Below are 15,020 nucleotides of genomic sequence, written 5' to 3'. Positions count from 1 at the left end.
CTACAAATGAAAGGCTGGGCTAAGGATTAAGCTCACAAATTACTCCATGCACAATTTTAAGAACTGAAAGCCAAAATTTGATGGTGGAAGTTTAAACTACTATTTTAAATGCTGCCAATTCTTCTGAGTTTAAATAGAAATATTAGTATGCATTTTCAAAGAACCAGAAAAATTGTGACTTCTGAATTGAGTTTCATTTACCTAAAATTAGAAATAAACAAGAAAATGGACAAAAACACCCTCCAGTGCCTCTCCTTAGCAGACACCACATATGCTGGAAGGATGGAAGCATTTCAGAAGAATAAAATCTGTTCTGAGTCCAGTAAGAGTGCTGGTTTTAGCAGTTTGTTGTAGAATCAGAACAGTTAAAATGCTGTTGGTGAGGAAGGGACAATTAAGTGGATACTAGTATTGATCAGAGTAAACAAAACTAGAAGGCTAATACTTATCTCACTACATGCCTGAATCTCAAATCAGTGGCTTAGAAAAACAAGGCGTCCCTGCAAAGGCTTAAGCAGTTTCTGAGCTACGACAGTCAAATTTTTAGCATAAACTAGCTACTGTGGATGCATGTGCCTTACTTACATATGTGCTTCCAACTTCTGCTTCAGGTTGCTAGACTATGAAAGGAAAGAGTCAAAATTCTGTTATATTTCAGTATTTCACACCGTGCAATGTTAAAGTGCTCTTACAAATCAGCCACAAATACTTAGCACACCTAAATAAGTCAAAGAAATAAATCCTACGAAAACTGCATGTTTTTCAGGCATTTCTGTAACTGCGTCTGTATTTTTTGCATCACACAGGTACCAATTCCAGCATCTTTTCTTCACAGCTACCCTTCTCACTGTACTGTCATTTAGTGGTAAAACTAGAGATTTTTAAACATAAAGTAGAACTTAGAATACAGTTCCTTAAAGGAGGCAGAGGGAAGGTACCTAATAAAACATGAGCTTTTCAATGGAAATGCAGTTGGGAGGGCAGTGGGGGTCTCATGAATTCTCGTACTATAGAGACTGAAGTCATCTGCTCTGAACACAGTGGAGCCAAGCCTGCGCTACCTAAACTGGAGGTGTTTTCAGATAGGAGTCAAGTTTCAGAATACACTGATAAGCCTCAGTTGTTTAAAATCTTCACTTGTTAGGTCTTTTGAAAGGTGTGTGTGGGTTTGGGGTAGGGGGGATTGACCCAAAGGGGCTTCAGAGCTTCCTTACTCTTACTACTGCATAAACTAGTGTGTTTCAAACTAACTTAAAAAAACAAACCACCACAAAACCCAACCAAACAAAAGCAGCAAAGCACTATCCTGCCTTCTTAGTCATTATCAGCACTAGACACAGGGAAAAAGGAGGCACAGCTAAACAAAGCACTTGATGTTACACAGGAGGATTTTAAACAAAACTTGCAAGATGTCCTCAAGGTCCAGAAGCCTGAACTTTCACTTACTCCTTCAGTCTTGGATCCTTGCTCCTGCAAAGTCTTTTGCAGATCCTCAATCTGCTGCTGCAACTCCTGAACATGCTCTTTGCTCAGCCTTTTCGGAAGAAAACACAATTATTACCAATCTGAAGAGATGACAGCAGATGTCCCTATTTCATGTCTGGGTGATATTTTTCAGAGGGCATACCCAGCAGGATTTAAGCCACAAAGAAACAGCTTTCAAATGCTTTTAGTTAGACCTGAATTTCTGCTGAAACAAACACACAGCAGCTTTACTAAACATTTTATAATGAAAGACTTAAAATTATTCTAAGTTTTAAGAAAACTTAACTACCCCAAATTCTCATGTCCTAGTAAACTGCTTTCAGAATTAACTGAGAGAAACTCATACCATATGCCAGTGTTACTACATCATTAGTGTGAAGTTCTAGAAATCGAGGTCACATCCATTCTTGGTCTGCCAAGAACTATTCAGAGGTAACAGAGCCCTATAGGCAACACTTTCTTCAGATATGGTACACACAAACCTACCACACTTGGCACCACCACACTTAAGATCCTTTCCTTCTTACTTGCTTCATAACCCTTCATTAATCATTAAACTGGTGAAAGGAAAAGGACAGTTGGCTTCCTGCACAGTGCTACACTATGGATGCAAGCCGTAAGGCCACTCTGAAGGGACAGAAATCATGTTTTGCTCTGCTTTAAGATGGTGTTTCACCCATCACCTCTTCTCAGTTTCTAGTTCGTTCACTGTCCGACGCTTTTGCTCCAGCTGTTCCTGGAGCTCTGCGATACGTTCATTTTCTGATCCTTCCTGTTGTAATAGGAGCATCTTATTTTCATGCTGCAGCCGAATAAACATTTCCCTGAATCAAAAACAATAAAAAAGTCACCATTAATTAGGAATAAGGTGACTAAGAGTAGGAAGTAAAATTCCTATTTGCTCCTTACCTTAAAGTGAGCAAGACAAGTTTTGCTTAAGGATATAGTTCAGGTAACACACTTTATTAAACTCCCTATTTTGGTGTTTGGAAAATTGTAAGATATATGAATAAAGTTTTAAATTAAGTCACTCCAAACCCACATTTTATTGTGCCTTTGTTTCACTCTGCCAAACATGAAAAGTAGTATGAGTGAGCCTTTAGCTCTTCTGCCTTAGTTGCTCTTATATATTTTCTCTGTCTGCCAGGGGCAAGGTAAGAATTGTTTCACTCGTTCAAGAGGGTGTTTCAAGCCAAACTTTATATAGAGCAACCTGATACGCTTTTAAAAAAGAACACAAAGTTATTATAGTATGGGGAAATAATTATTAACAGCTACACAAGGGTCCAGACAAGCACCATGGAGGAAATGGAAGAACTGGATACAGAACCACATTACCAAAAATACTGAACTTAAAGACAACATTATGCCCCACCCATGAAAACAACCTCAGCCTTTTTGTCTTACCTATACTCCACTGGCAGTAATTCAGCAGCAAGATTCTCATGGCTTTTATCACGACATGCACCTGAAATTGCGTGGAAAGTTTAATTTAACAAACTTAAAGACATCACTAATATACATTAAAAAAGCCTCTGAAGATAAAGCAATACCTGTTTGACTCAGGTGATCCTGCTGCATCTGTGAATACCGGAGCTCTTCATTTGTCTCTTTTAATGCATCACACTGTACTATCAGCCTCTAAGAAGATATATTTGAGGTGGAATTAAGTTATACTGCACCACTTTAAGATCAAATCAGGAACAGTACTGACACAGACACATTTTAAGACATATTTTATGTGTACACATGCACAAGCTGCTAAGCTTCATTTTTTTGGTAGCACATCTTCTGGGAAGGTTTTCCTCACACAGAGGGTTTGAGAGAGATATATTAGCTGTTCAAATGAACTCTCATTGAGGAGACTTACCTCTTTTTCTTTGATTAAAGCTTCATGTTTTTCTTCAAGTCGCTTCATCTCAAATGCTAGCTTGTCAGCTCTTTTAGATTCTTCAGACAGTTTGTTATGAAGCTCCTGGACCTTTTAATGAAGAGATTATATTCGGCACATGAATGTTGCTAGATGCTACTTTTAAAAGCTGTGTTAAAACCTCCACTCCTGCCCATTTCAGCCCAAATAAACAGCTGGTTGTGTAAGCTTGTGGGAAGGGAGATGGCATCAAGGTCTGTGTGTTTGGGCTTTTCTTTTTTTATTGGTTTTCTTTGGTCTTTTGGGTTTCTTTAAATATTGAACTCCTGCATCTCTTAAATACTACTGAAATAAGTGAAATAGAAATAAAATTCATTTTACACTGTAGAAGTTTAAGAAAAAGTTAAGAATACTACAAGTAATCTCAGTAACAGCTGATGACCCCCACCCCCTCCAGGCACACAAATTACCTCAGTTAAAGAAAAAACAAAAAAACTGCAGATCATGGACAGCCAATCAGTTGAGAGGGCCACTACAGTTAAGCTTGCTAGGTTAGTAAACAGGAAAAAACAGAAAGTGAACAGCAGAATATGAAGGAGTTCTCATGAATAAGAAACTCTATGGGGGATAATACAGGTTAAGCCATGGGCTGTTTAATTAAGCTGTATCAATTTTTTTTTTCACTGAAACAAATTTGTTTTATTTAGGTAAGACAACTTTCAGGAAAAAGTAACAACTCATGCATAGATGCAACCTTACTTGTCTTTTGTAGGTTTCTAGCTGGACACGTGCTGCATTGGCTTTCTTCAGTTCATCCTCCAGACTGACCGTATTGTGCATATACATCATGTTGGTTTCCTGCAGGGATTTGACTTGTCTGCGGAAGTCATTCAGATCCTGTAGCTTTTTACGGTATACTTCAACAGTTGATTCCAGCTTACTTGCCTTGTCTGCAGTAGTCCTTAAATTATAAAACAAGCAGATACAACCAAGAATTACCAGTTAATTATTAACAAAAATCTACATGGTAAGAAAATACTTGGATCATAAACACAAATTAATTTTAAAATCTGTGTTCAATAATGTGTGATCTCATATCACTAGAAGCTAATATAATAAAATTATGGAAAAAATCTACAGTTAAGATTTGTTTCAGATGTTACTTAAGAACCACTGTACGTTAAACACCTGAAACCACTTTTCTTTCCATGTTTTATTCATACTGTTTTACAAATAGCAGACCTGATTTTGCAGTATGATTTGCTTTGGATATTTCTTGGGTGGTCTGGCACTTAATTTACTTTACTCAAGCTGGAATGTTATTCTCATCAGGGTTATTGTGTATTCCACCTTAATTTTGCTAACCTAAATCTAGCCTAGAATGCTAGTTAAGTAGAAGGTCTAGCTGCATACATGCTTTCCTATATCAGAAAAGGCAGACTCTTGCCCACACAAGTGTCCCCTTAAGAATGCACACACCCCTAAAAATATCTTAATTCTTGTAGAAATTCACCTTCCATCCCATATGAAGAATAATTTCTGCATTCATTAATCCTGCTTCACAGAAAACTTCCGTGTTGCTATTCTCATGCGAACAACAGAGGCTATGCCTGAAAGCTTGTGCTCCATCTCTGCTGTATCAAAGGGAAGGGACCTTTCGAACGTTTATTTTAGATCTCATTCAGATGAGATCTGCAGAAGTAACACCCCAGAAAAAAAACCTTGTTAAATACAAAACCTTGGATTTAGTCATGAATCCTCCTAATGTGTGGGGGAGGGCTCTCTCTGTTACCTACCTAAGAATATCATTTTCATCTTTCAATGCTCTCGATTCTTCTGCCAAAGAGGTTAGTTCATTGTTTCTATGTTGCAGTTCGATCAATTGTTTTTCCAGGTCTTCACAATGGACTCGATAATCATCTTTTGCAGCTTCAAGCCTGTCAGATCAAAAGCGGGAACTCTTAAGAACTCATCGTTATTACACATTTTTCATTTAGCATTAGAACTCCTAAAAATAAGACAAATGGAACCTTTTAATTTAATTTTTAATTTAAGTAGCCTGAAATACGGTGCTGTACACAGGAAACATTTAATGTCTACCTGTTACATCAGGATAGATTCTATACTGCAAATTCACTATGTCGATATCAAGGGATCACATGAGAAGTGATTTTTCCCTCCCGTAAGTATCTCAGGAAGAATGACTAATATGTAAAAGAAATCAGTAAAGAGATACAGTGGGGTTGGGTGTGGGGGTGTTAGGGTTTCTGTTGTTGTATTGTTTATACACGAATCATTTGGTCACTCATTTTATGTCAATGGCTACAGTATGGCAATTACCAAGGAATATTTTCTATAACAAGTAATGGTTTCTTTTTAAAGGTGAGGACTGTCTTTAAAATGTTTTTACAGCGCCAGAAGCTTCTGTAAGAAAAGAAATTGAGATGGAAAATCCTGAAAGCACCAGAAATTCTCAAGATCTCTTTGACATGACAAGCGTGGAATTTTTGAGAGCCATCATTTCATACCTGAAGTTTTCTTCTTGCAGTTGTTCCAGCTGCAACTGTGCGTGAAAATATTTTTTCGCAACCATGGTATTTGGATCATCAAGAGAGTCGTCTAATTGCTCTAGCCTGTCATTCATAATCTCGTTTTCTGACATCAAGCTGGTTTTTTCTTCCTGGAGGGCAGCCACCTAGTGCAGATGAACCAGCATCAACACTGTAAGACCTGTCCAACTGGAAAGGACTGCAGCAAGACAGCAGCACATCCCCAAATTAGTTTATGAAGGAGGTTTAGAAATTTTAGAATATAATTTACCCGGCACACTTGAGCATACAGATGCTTTAGTGTACGACAGTTATGAAGCACTAAAATCCCTCTAAAGAGAGACCAATTTCTGTAACTGAAACCATGGTAGATGCAGACAATGTGATATGGAGAGGAACTGGTACTTCCATTAAAACGATACCATGGATGTCATACAAAACAACTATTAAGTATTGGTGTAAAGGTACCCTCCATCTTGCTTGTCCTTGACAATAAAAAGCAGGATGGCACTGGCCAGCACACTAACACAGTACTGCCGTGCGCTCAGCAGTCAATGGTTGAGCAAGAAGCGGTTTCAGGCACCATAAGCTAGTAAGCACACACGCAAAAGAAAAAACCTAGAGAGCTTCATGTAGTGCATGCATTTCTTGGCACAATCAAACAGGTTTGATACTGAAAGTGTTCACAGCTAAGCAAATGAGAATACAACACTTCATTGAAACAGTAAGTATATTAACAGCCATAAAAATGGGGAGGGATTAAGAGGATAGAACCTTTAAAGTTTTTCTAGTGAAAGCTGTGGTGTTAATTTAAACATCCTGTCAAACATAAGAGCATGTAGCATGTGTTAGTTAACTGGCATTTAAACAGGGACAATACGCTTTTGAGGTTATGTTTTCCTGAATCGTAAAAAAAACCTACCTTTCTTATACTCTTGGAAAATACCACGGAAGACTGAGACCTTACAAGTGAATTTATTAAGAATTAGTTTAAATGAGAAGCGTCAGTCAATATTATGGCTTCAAATAAACAAAATTTTAAAAAATGTATCATGGTGACATTATTAAACATCAGATACAACCTAGAGTATGCAATATTAAGAAACAGTTTGCTTGTGATCTTAATTTAAAAGCCTATCAGTTGACAAACATAAGAAACAAAGTAGTAATCAGTCTACCTCTTCATTAGGTGCTGGCTTTCTAGGTTCACTCCTTCTTACATAGCAGATAACACTTTACTATAGACACGTACACAAACCACCTGTGAGTAGAGAATACCTGGGCCCTGCTCGTTCCTGTTAACATTCATAACTCATCCCTGCTTAACGTTCCTGTTCAAGGTTCAGCCACTCACTCCTTATACGTGCACAACATTCACACTTTTAGAACCATGTTAAAGGAATGCCCATCTCAGACTTATAAATAAAAAATCAAAGAACTATCACATCAACTCAGAGCAAGTTTGTTGTCTTTTCTGACAGCTTTCTCTTCTACTACTTCAACATAACAGAAGCAGTGTCAAAGCCAACACAAATTAGGAAGAGGTATTTTGAAAACACAGCATTAAAGAGCTACAGTGTCATTAACGCAGCTGTTCATTCCCAGCAGTATCTTTCCCTCAGAGACCTTTCATACCTTCAGCTGGCCCACGCTCTTAGGAGCATTTGGCTTTGCAGCTTTGTGTAACTTATCATTAATTAATAGAAAAATTTCAGAAGAAGTTTGATGGAAACAGGAGAAAGCCTGGGACTTCTCTAGTGAGACATACTAAGCCTCTTAACAGAAGCAGAAAGTGCAAGTAAACTGTCATCCCGACACCTCTAGAAGCAAGAACTTTTGTACAGTGAACACACCTTTAGAAGTTTTAACAACTGTAATCTGTGAGTTCAGCTGTCAAATCAATCCTCCTGCCTATTTACAAGAAAGCATTTTCTCCTGTGGATTCTGCTCACAAGCACTTTTAGATCTCTGCTTTCATTGAGAAGCTTTGCTACTGCCTCAAGAAAAAAGGAAATATCGATTCAATTCTAACAACAGCTTTCTGAGCATGGCAATTAGCTATGAGCTACTTGACATGTAAATATTCTACTTTTGCAGCTGTCAATACCTGTAAGAACTGACTCTGGTTTTGGCGTTTGTTTGGGTTTTTTCTAGAGGCTCAAGCACCCAGTACAGCACTCTGGCTCCTGTAAGAAGATGCCAGCCAATGTTCTCTTTGTACGGAATCAAAGCTAAGATGATCTGCCTTGCCAGATAAACCTTTCTCTTCTCAGATTATAGTGCCATGAAAGAGGAATCGGACTTAGGGATAACAAATGGAGGTTTGTTTTTTCCTTTAAAAAGTTGATTGAAATGCAAGTTCCTGCTTATTGCAATTAAGTCCTCTCCCCTTTTTCTGAAGAGTGACTTGATTAACTCCTATATCCATTAAAAACAAAAGCTGGCCTGTTATCAGTGGGGTTTGAACATCACCCAGGATCTACTAGTTTTCATTAGTTCTGTTTCCTGAAATATCCTCCACATTGTAACTGTGTATGAGAAAAAGTTGGTAAACCTTAAGTAAATTTCAAATTTTAGTCTTTCATCAACTCCTATTGAAAACAGCATCATTTTCTTGTAATTAAATCTAATGACTATTACATGAACTGGATTTTTTGGACACAGATCAGAAGAAGCAGTGACTGAAAATGAAATATGCAAATTTTTAAGCCATGTTAACATTGTTTTGATGCCACCTGCTCCTAAGGGTACACATAAAGCTGTAAGATCAAACCACCTTTGAGTTAACAGTTGTCACAGGACCTCACCTTAGTCTTCTGGTGGAAGTGTATTTCCAGTAATGCATTTTGGAGTACAGAATGATTGTTTCCACACACACCCCCCCCCAAACAGCTAAGAATTCTCATAGAAACTTAAATAAATGCCAAATTCACTTGGCCCCTCAGAATTTCTGCACCTTAGTAGCAGCACTGTGTCCTTTATTCAGAGCCCAAATAAATCTCTCAAGGGTTAGATCTGCTCTAGAAGGGCCTGCTCCATTACCATCAGCTACTGGGTGATCTGGTTTTCCCAGTCTCAGGGACATCAGCCTTTACATCTGTTTCCGAATCTTCCTCCAATGATCGTGCTTTAGAAGGACTCTCTCCCTCATCCGTTAGTGAAATGGACTATATGGTTGATATACCTGTTTTGTTTTTCTCTTCATCCTCACAGGAGCAACCTGTACTGATGCTGATTGAGTGGGAATGGCCACAGTGTGTGTCCGTGTAGCTGTAGTACTCTTTGCTGTAGTTGAAGCAGCAGCAGGGCTTGTTGTGAGAGTTGAAGCAGCAGCAGTTACCCTTATCAGGAGCTGGAGCAGCTGCAGCACTTGTGGGGCCGGCTCGTGGGGTGTGAGCATTTGCAGTGCAGGTTGGGTATGTCACAAAAACTCACAGGGTCTAAATAACTGCAGAGCATGTCACAAAGTCTTGTGGGGTGTCAGTACCTGTGATGCGTGTTGCCAAAGCAGCAACCGCTCTACGAGTTCAGGTGGCTGCCTGAGGGGTATATCTGCCCCAATCTCTAATCGGACGCCACACAATAAAAAGAATCAGGGAAATCACTAAAATAAATAATACATTCAATGATAGTGATAACAATGTGATGTTTTGATGGAAATAGCCATATTCACCATCCTCAAAATCTATTAGATTCCCAGAATCTAGTGGAGTCAGAGCAACATGATGGGGAGAAGTATAGCTTCCCCAGGTAAAACCAAATGTGTACTTGGTAACAACATCCATTATACGATGCCTGTAGTACTTGGACGCAGTCGCTGCCCAGCTTAACACAGCATGTATCAGTGATGAAAAACACAACAAGGTGGTGACCTTCGCCCAGAGCAGGTATTCAAATAAACACTCAGAACAGACAAATAACACCAGAACAAACATTGCAGGTACAGTAACACTACAGCACTCAACTTTAAAACAGATTCTAAAATGGTACTATATAATTCTGTTCCCCAGAATAACATGATTCAAGCAGTCCTTAAAAACTCAGAGAAAAAGTCTGATACACTCTCAACTGAGCAAGCTGGAATTTAAACTATCTGGGCAATTAATCAGAGCTCCTTATTGTGCCACACACTGAGCACCAATAAATCCGCCAAGGGTTAGAACTGGGCCAGCTCCAAACAAATGACAGATGCTCTCTTTTACCCCCTCGCCCCTTCTCCCCCCTTTCCCAAATAGGGGAAAGGAGCAAGGAAGAGAGACTTATGGATTGGAAAACTAAAACTACTTTAATGAAAATAACAATAAATATATACAATACCGAACCCAAACCTCCTGATGGCAATCACGTCACCGTCACCACTGATGCTGCGGAAGGCCCAGGCTAGGCTCAGCAGCAGACAGGAACCAGATGCAGGAGCTGGATCCCGGAAGAATTCAGGGATGCACAGACTGGGATCAAAGGCAGAACGGACAGAGTCCTCCTTGGACATCGGCCGTTGAAGAAGAGAGCAAGAGGGAGCAAGACCCTCAGCTTTATACTGAAGATGACGTCTATGAGATGGAACACCTTGTTGGTCAGTTTAGTGTCACCTGTCCTGTCTGCTCCTCCCTGCAGGTGCGGCCTCTAACTTACTGCACCTCCACCGTGGCACACACGATTTAGCAGTGACCTTGGTCTGCACAGCATAAAGTAAAAGCCAGAGCCTTTCTGCATACCAGTGCCCGGCAGTAACTGTAAACATCAAACATTATCACTTCTCAAAGCAGATACTGTCTGTGAAAATATGACCTTAACTTCAGAAAGGGCAGTTAGAAGAGACTGAGCTGAAAAGCAAAACCTCTGAACAGAATAAGTTCTGTTCTAACTTAAACCAGGACACACCACGACATAGTAAAGAAAAAAAGTGACTTGCTGTTTCTTACCTGTAAATCTAGCTCCTGACATCTTTGTGCCAACTCTTCTTTCTCTGCTAGTGCTTCCTGGAGGTCTTCCAAAGCTTTTTTAAGCTTTTAAAAAACAAGATAGTCAATCATTCTGGCCCATATCCAAAGCACTCACAGTTCAAGCTTGCAAAATGCCTCAATTACTTAAACCAATTGTTTAAGAAGGTTAGGCGCATACTGACACAGAAACCTACATCACACTGTTAGATCAGGATCCCTGTTCATTCCACTTGCATTTTAAGTGACTACCACATGTAATAATTATTGAAACTCAAGAGTAACATTCAGATTCAACATAACTTCTCTGCCTACATCAATATGTTGCTCTGCCCTTTGTGAACCAGCATGGTTTAATCAGATCAGCTCCAAGGCGAAAACAGACCAAGTAGTTTGTGCAGAGTGAAGACAAGAGAGTCAATTTGTTGTTGAGGTTTGGGGTTTTTTTTAACTTTTAGAACTAGAGAGGAAGAGCAGCCCTCCTCTTCATTTTTTGGGATGGCAAGATACCAACTTATTGTTCAGGCTTGAACTACAACAGCAACAAATATTAGGCAATTACCTGCTGTTCCATTTCATTTGATGCATCACTTGTGGAAGGGCCTGTTATTTCCTTGCTCATGAGCTACAGAAAGAGGCCACAGGGGAAAAAAAAGGTTAAATCTGAGGTTAAATATCTGTAAATTCCCTGTCTACTGAGTACCAGTTGTATTTTCCATCATGCACTTGCACACCTTCAATATATCAGAAGAATATAAAAAGCACACCTCATGGTTGGTAAAGGGTTTAAACAAAACTACAGTAAGGTGACTTTTTTTTACCTCCCCCTCTCCAAATTAACCAAGTTAGCAGTTAACACCTTAGTCTGTGGTCTGTGAAGTTATTGCTATCCCCTAGTCAAGCTAAAATGGAGTGAACCAGAGGAAGGGATTTCACTCAATTGATTTAACAGTTAATACAGTACTTTGTGTCACGTTAACTGCCATTCAGCAAACCACAGGAACATAAATGTAGCTCTCACTGATCACCAGTACAAAGACATGCACAGTATGTTTGTCAGCAATTAAAGGGCTTTACTTCTACTGAGGAACTACAGTATTCTTTCTGAAGAAGCTCTAGAAATAAAGTTTGATTAGTCAGAACACAAACAAGAGCGTTATAGATTTATTTCTCCCAATGACACAGCTTTAAAGACTATATAGTCCATTAAAACTAAGTTTTAAAGCCTACAACCAATTCCACTGTTACCTGGACAACACTGCAATTGCAGTGACTTTCTTCCAAGTCAGCATTTAGTTTCTACCTCCCTCTACTCTCTGCTTCACAGTGCTGAAGCTCACAGACGCGAATGACTGTAGAGCTATGCTGCAAGCTGGACCACTGAGATGACCCACTTTAGAACAAATTAAGAGAGCAAGGAGAGCACACTGTGACAAGAGTGTGACAAGAGGAAAAGATGCAGCTGGGAGTTTGTGGATCCGATGCTGGAATGGTCCATCACAGCAACATAGCCTCAAACAGCTTAACTTTGGGTCCGAGACTACAGCACTAGGACAGAAATTTCAGAACCTGACTCCAGTATAACTGGCAGTTGGAAACTAGATACAAACTCCTGTGTGAAACAGGAAATTTTAAGCATTTGTCATCTCCACAAGTTGCACGTTTGGACATACAAGACTAAAAAGACTAAAATCAAGACTCCTTAGTCCTGATCCTCCCAGATAATTTAGGGAAGTACTTATGCTCTTCCCTGACCTTTGCTTGGATGCAAGAATTCACAAAGATCAACAAACGGCTATTCAGACTTCTCAACTGACAGCTACGAATTATTACTTACCTCTTGAATGGCAGTCATGACAACGTGCTGAACAGACTCTTCAAGGGTCATGATGTTTTGTATGTGTTCTGTGAAAAAGAATTTGGAGTGACACTGTTCATCTTCACAGCTCGAGTAACATGACATACCATTTTTAGAAAGACCCAGAAGAAATTGTTCTCTATAAAGCTTCTTCAGAACAGGTAGCGCTTTTTTTATACAGAGCACTACCATTAACCAACAACATTATTATCCAGTAACATGGTAGATAAACACAAGAGATTATAATCTCTTAAGTGAACAAATTTATACGATATATAATAAAGCAAGGGTATTTTCAGATATCTGTATTTACATGGTTTCTTTTTTCCTACATACATCTATGAATGTATAAGCATAAGCTTTTCTGAAGTCAACAACTTTGCAGTGCAGCCTGACAGCTTATTCCCCAAACAATCCTTGACACATTCATTTCAGACCACCCAGGAATCACACCTATTCTAGCAACAGAATCACGCTGAGGATTCCTTCACTAACAGAGCACTAAGCATTAGCTGTGGTAAGGCAATAGAAGACTCAAATAATTCTCTGCAGACAAGCAAAATGCCATTTCTAATTACAGTTTTTAATTTGATTTGCATTTAATAGTAAGTTTTAAGTCTTGATAAGTGTTTTGACAGGAATGAATAATCCACAGATGACTCAGACCACTTTTCAAGCCTTCCCTGAGCAAAGTTTGAGTTTTACTTACAGAAGTTACCCACAGATCTGCTTTTAAGTGAAGTCCAGCTTCAGAACAGACAAGCAACATTAACAATAGAGACTTTGAGAAAGAAAGAAGAAAAGTTTCTGCTTCTCTTCTACCTTAACAATCACCTGGGGCAGTCTGCTGTTCATTGAGCAGATTAAGGTAGCGCATACCTTGTTTCCTTTCACAGTTGACTGCACAACCTAAAATGAGCTGGAGAAGTCTGCCCAGCTCAGCGGGATCCGAGTTCTCAGATATTCGGTTTAAATCCGGAATAAGCTCTTCTGAGATCTGCTGACCCAAGAACTGAAGAAAAAAAAAAAATGGAGAAAGTAGATTCACTTTTGTGCAGATGTTCTTAACTTGTTTACTAAAGGGCTTCATACAGCAAACTTAGATGTCACATGCTGTGCCTCTTCTGCACCAGTAAAGACTATTCCCAATGTTTGTCTCCACCCCTCAGTGTGGATGTGTTTGGAGAAGGGGCCAACGCCCCTTCAATCCACTGCTAGCCAATGACCTTTACCATACTTGGCACCTCAGATTTTTCTCTGAATAGCCTAAATTCAAAGTAGAAAGCATTAAAAAAATATATATGCAAAACATCTAGCAATTATTTAGCGCAATGAAGTTATGCACTTCAGTAAGACTTCTGTAAAATTGTTCTGGCAAAACCACAAGTTTTGAAAGTCTATTAACTGGGATTTTGTTAACTGCCCCTTTATACAAGATAAAGCAACAGCAATAAGTTAAGAGTTCTTGGGGTACACCACAAATACGAGAGAATTAATTTATTCTACCAATGTAATTAAAAAAAATTAGAAATGTTCCCCAGTCCTTCAAACACTCCTCACAAGCCTGAAGAGGTTCTACTTATGGGCTTGCCAGAGAGCCTCGGTCCTGGCAATACAGAAGGGCTTGGCGCTCGGTATCACAGTGAAGCCCAGGTGAGAACAGGAAGCCATAAGATGATCTGGAAAGTTTTTCTATACCACACCCATTACACAACTGTAATCAAGCTCCATACAAAATTCAGCAGTTTGTTTTTTTAACTCAAAATACAGCACTCTTCTACCACTACCATGCTCATCCTGCAGGACAGGGAACAAACTATAACCCCTACTACATCCAGGAGGATTCTAACTTCTCTCCCAGTTTTCCCATGAGTATTGGAAATCCTAGACCAGGGCTGTGGAATCTGATCGTGTACAAAAGGATTAAAACTTCCCTAGACAACAGCAATTATTAATGCAAAAGTCAACTGGGTTCTGCAGCTCAGTCTTTACAACACTCACCTGGACAACGACAGAGATATTGTTTCCAGATAATTATCACATACTTTCTGCCACAGAAGTCCTTAAAATAAACTACTTTGCCAAGAAAGGTGAAGGAGGACAATGATCATAATGTTTAATGATTAGAACAACAACAAAAAAATCACTGCTTTTTCCATACCTCATGATAGTAGTCCATAATTCCTTGCAGTATCTTCTTCAGATTACTGGACTAATTGTTGTACATGAAAGATAAGGTGACAGGCTTTTATTAAAATTCTTAATTTTGCTGAAATTAAATAACTACATAGCAGCTCCCCTGTAATGACAGGGAAAGA

General features: G+C 39.1%; 1 protein-coding gene across 1 annotated transcript in view; it reads right to left on the bottom strand.

Moving 5' to 3' along the window:
• The window catches only part of HOOK1 (hook microtubule-tethering protein 1), a 20,064-nt gene that overhangs the window by 3,127 nt on the left and 1,917 nt on the right, over positions 1 to 15,020 (bottom strand). The window contains 14 exon segments of the mRNA XM_010144622.1: positions 567 to 620; positions 1,447 to 1,534; positions 2,169 to 2,309; positions 2,893 to 2,953; positions 3,039 to 3,126; positions 3,356 to 3,466; positions 4,115 to 4,316; positions 5,152 to 5,292; positions 5,884 to 6,050; positions 10,827 to 10,910; positions 11,407 to 11,469; positions 12,682 to 12,749; positions 13,582 to 13,714; positions 14,864 to 14,914. Of these exon segments, the coding sequence (XP_010142924.1) occupies positions 567 to 620; positions 1,447 to 1,534; positions 2,169 to 2,309; positions 2,893 to 2,953; positions 3,039 to 3,126; positions 3,356 to 3,466; positions 4,115 to 4,316; positions 5,152 to 5,292; positions 5,884 to 6,050; positions 10,827 to 10,910; positions 11,407 to 11,469; positions 12,682 to 12,749; positions 13,582 to 13,714; positions 14,864 to 14,914 (1,452 nt within the window).

Source organism: Buceros rhinoceros, unplaced genomic scaffold, assembly GCF_000710305.1.
Source record: "Buceros rhinoceros silvestris isolate BGI_N320 unplaced genomic scaffold, ASM71030v1 scaffold16550, whole genome shotgun sequence".
NCBI classification, from domain to species: domain Eukaryota; kingdom Metazoa; phylum Chordata; class Aves; order Bucerotiformes; family Bucerotidae; genus Buceros; species Buceros rhinoceros.
The sequence above is the reverse complement of the archived record's forward strand: the minus strand, read 5'-3'. Positions and strand labels throughout refer to the sequence as shown.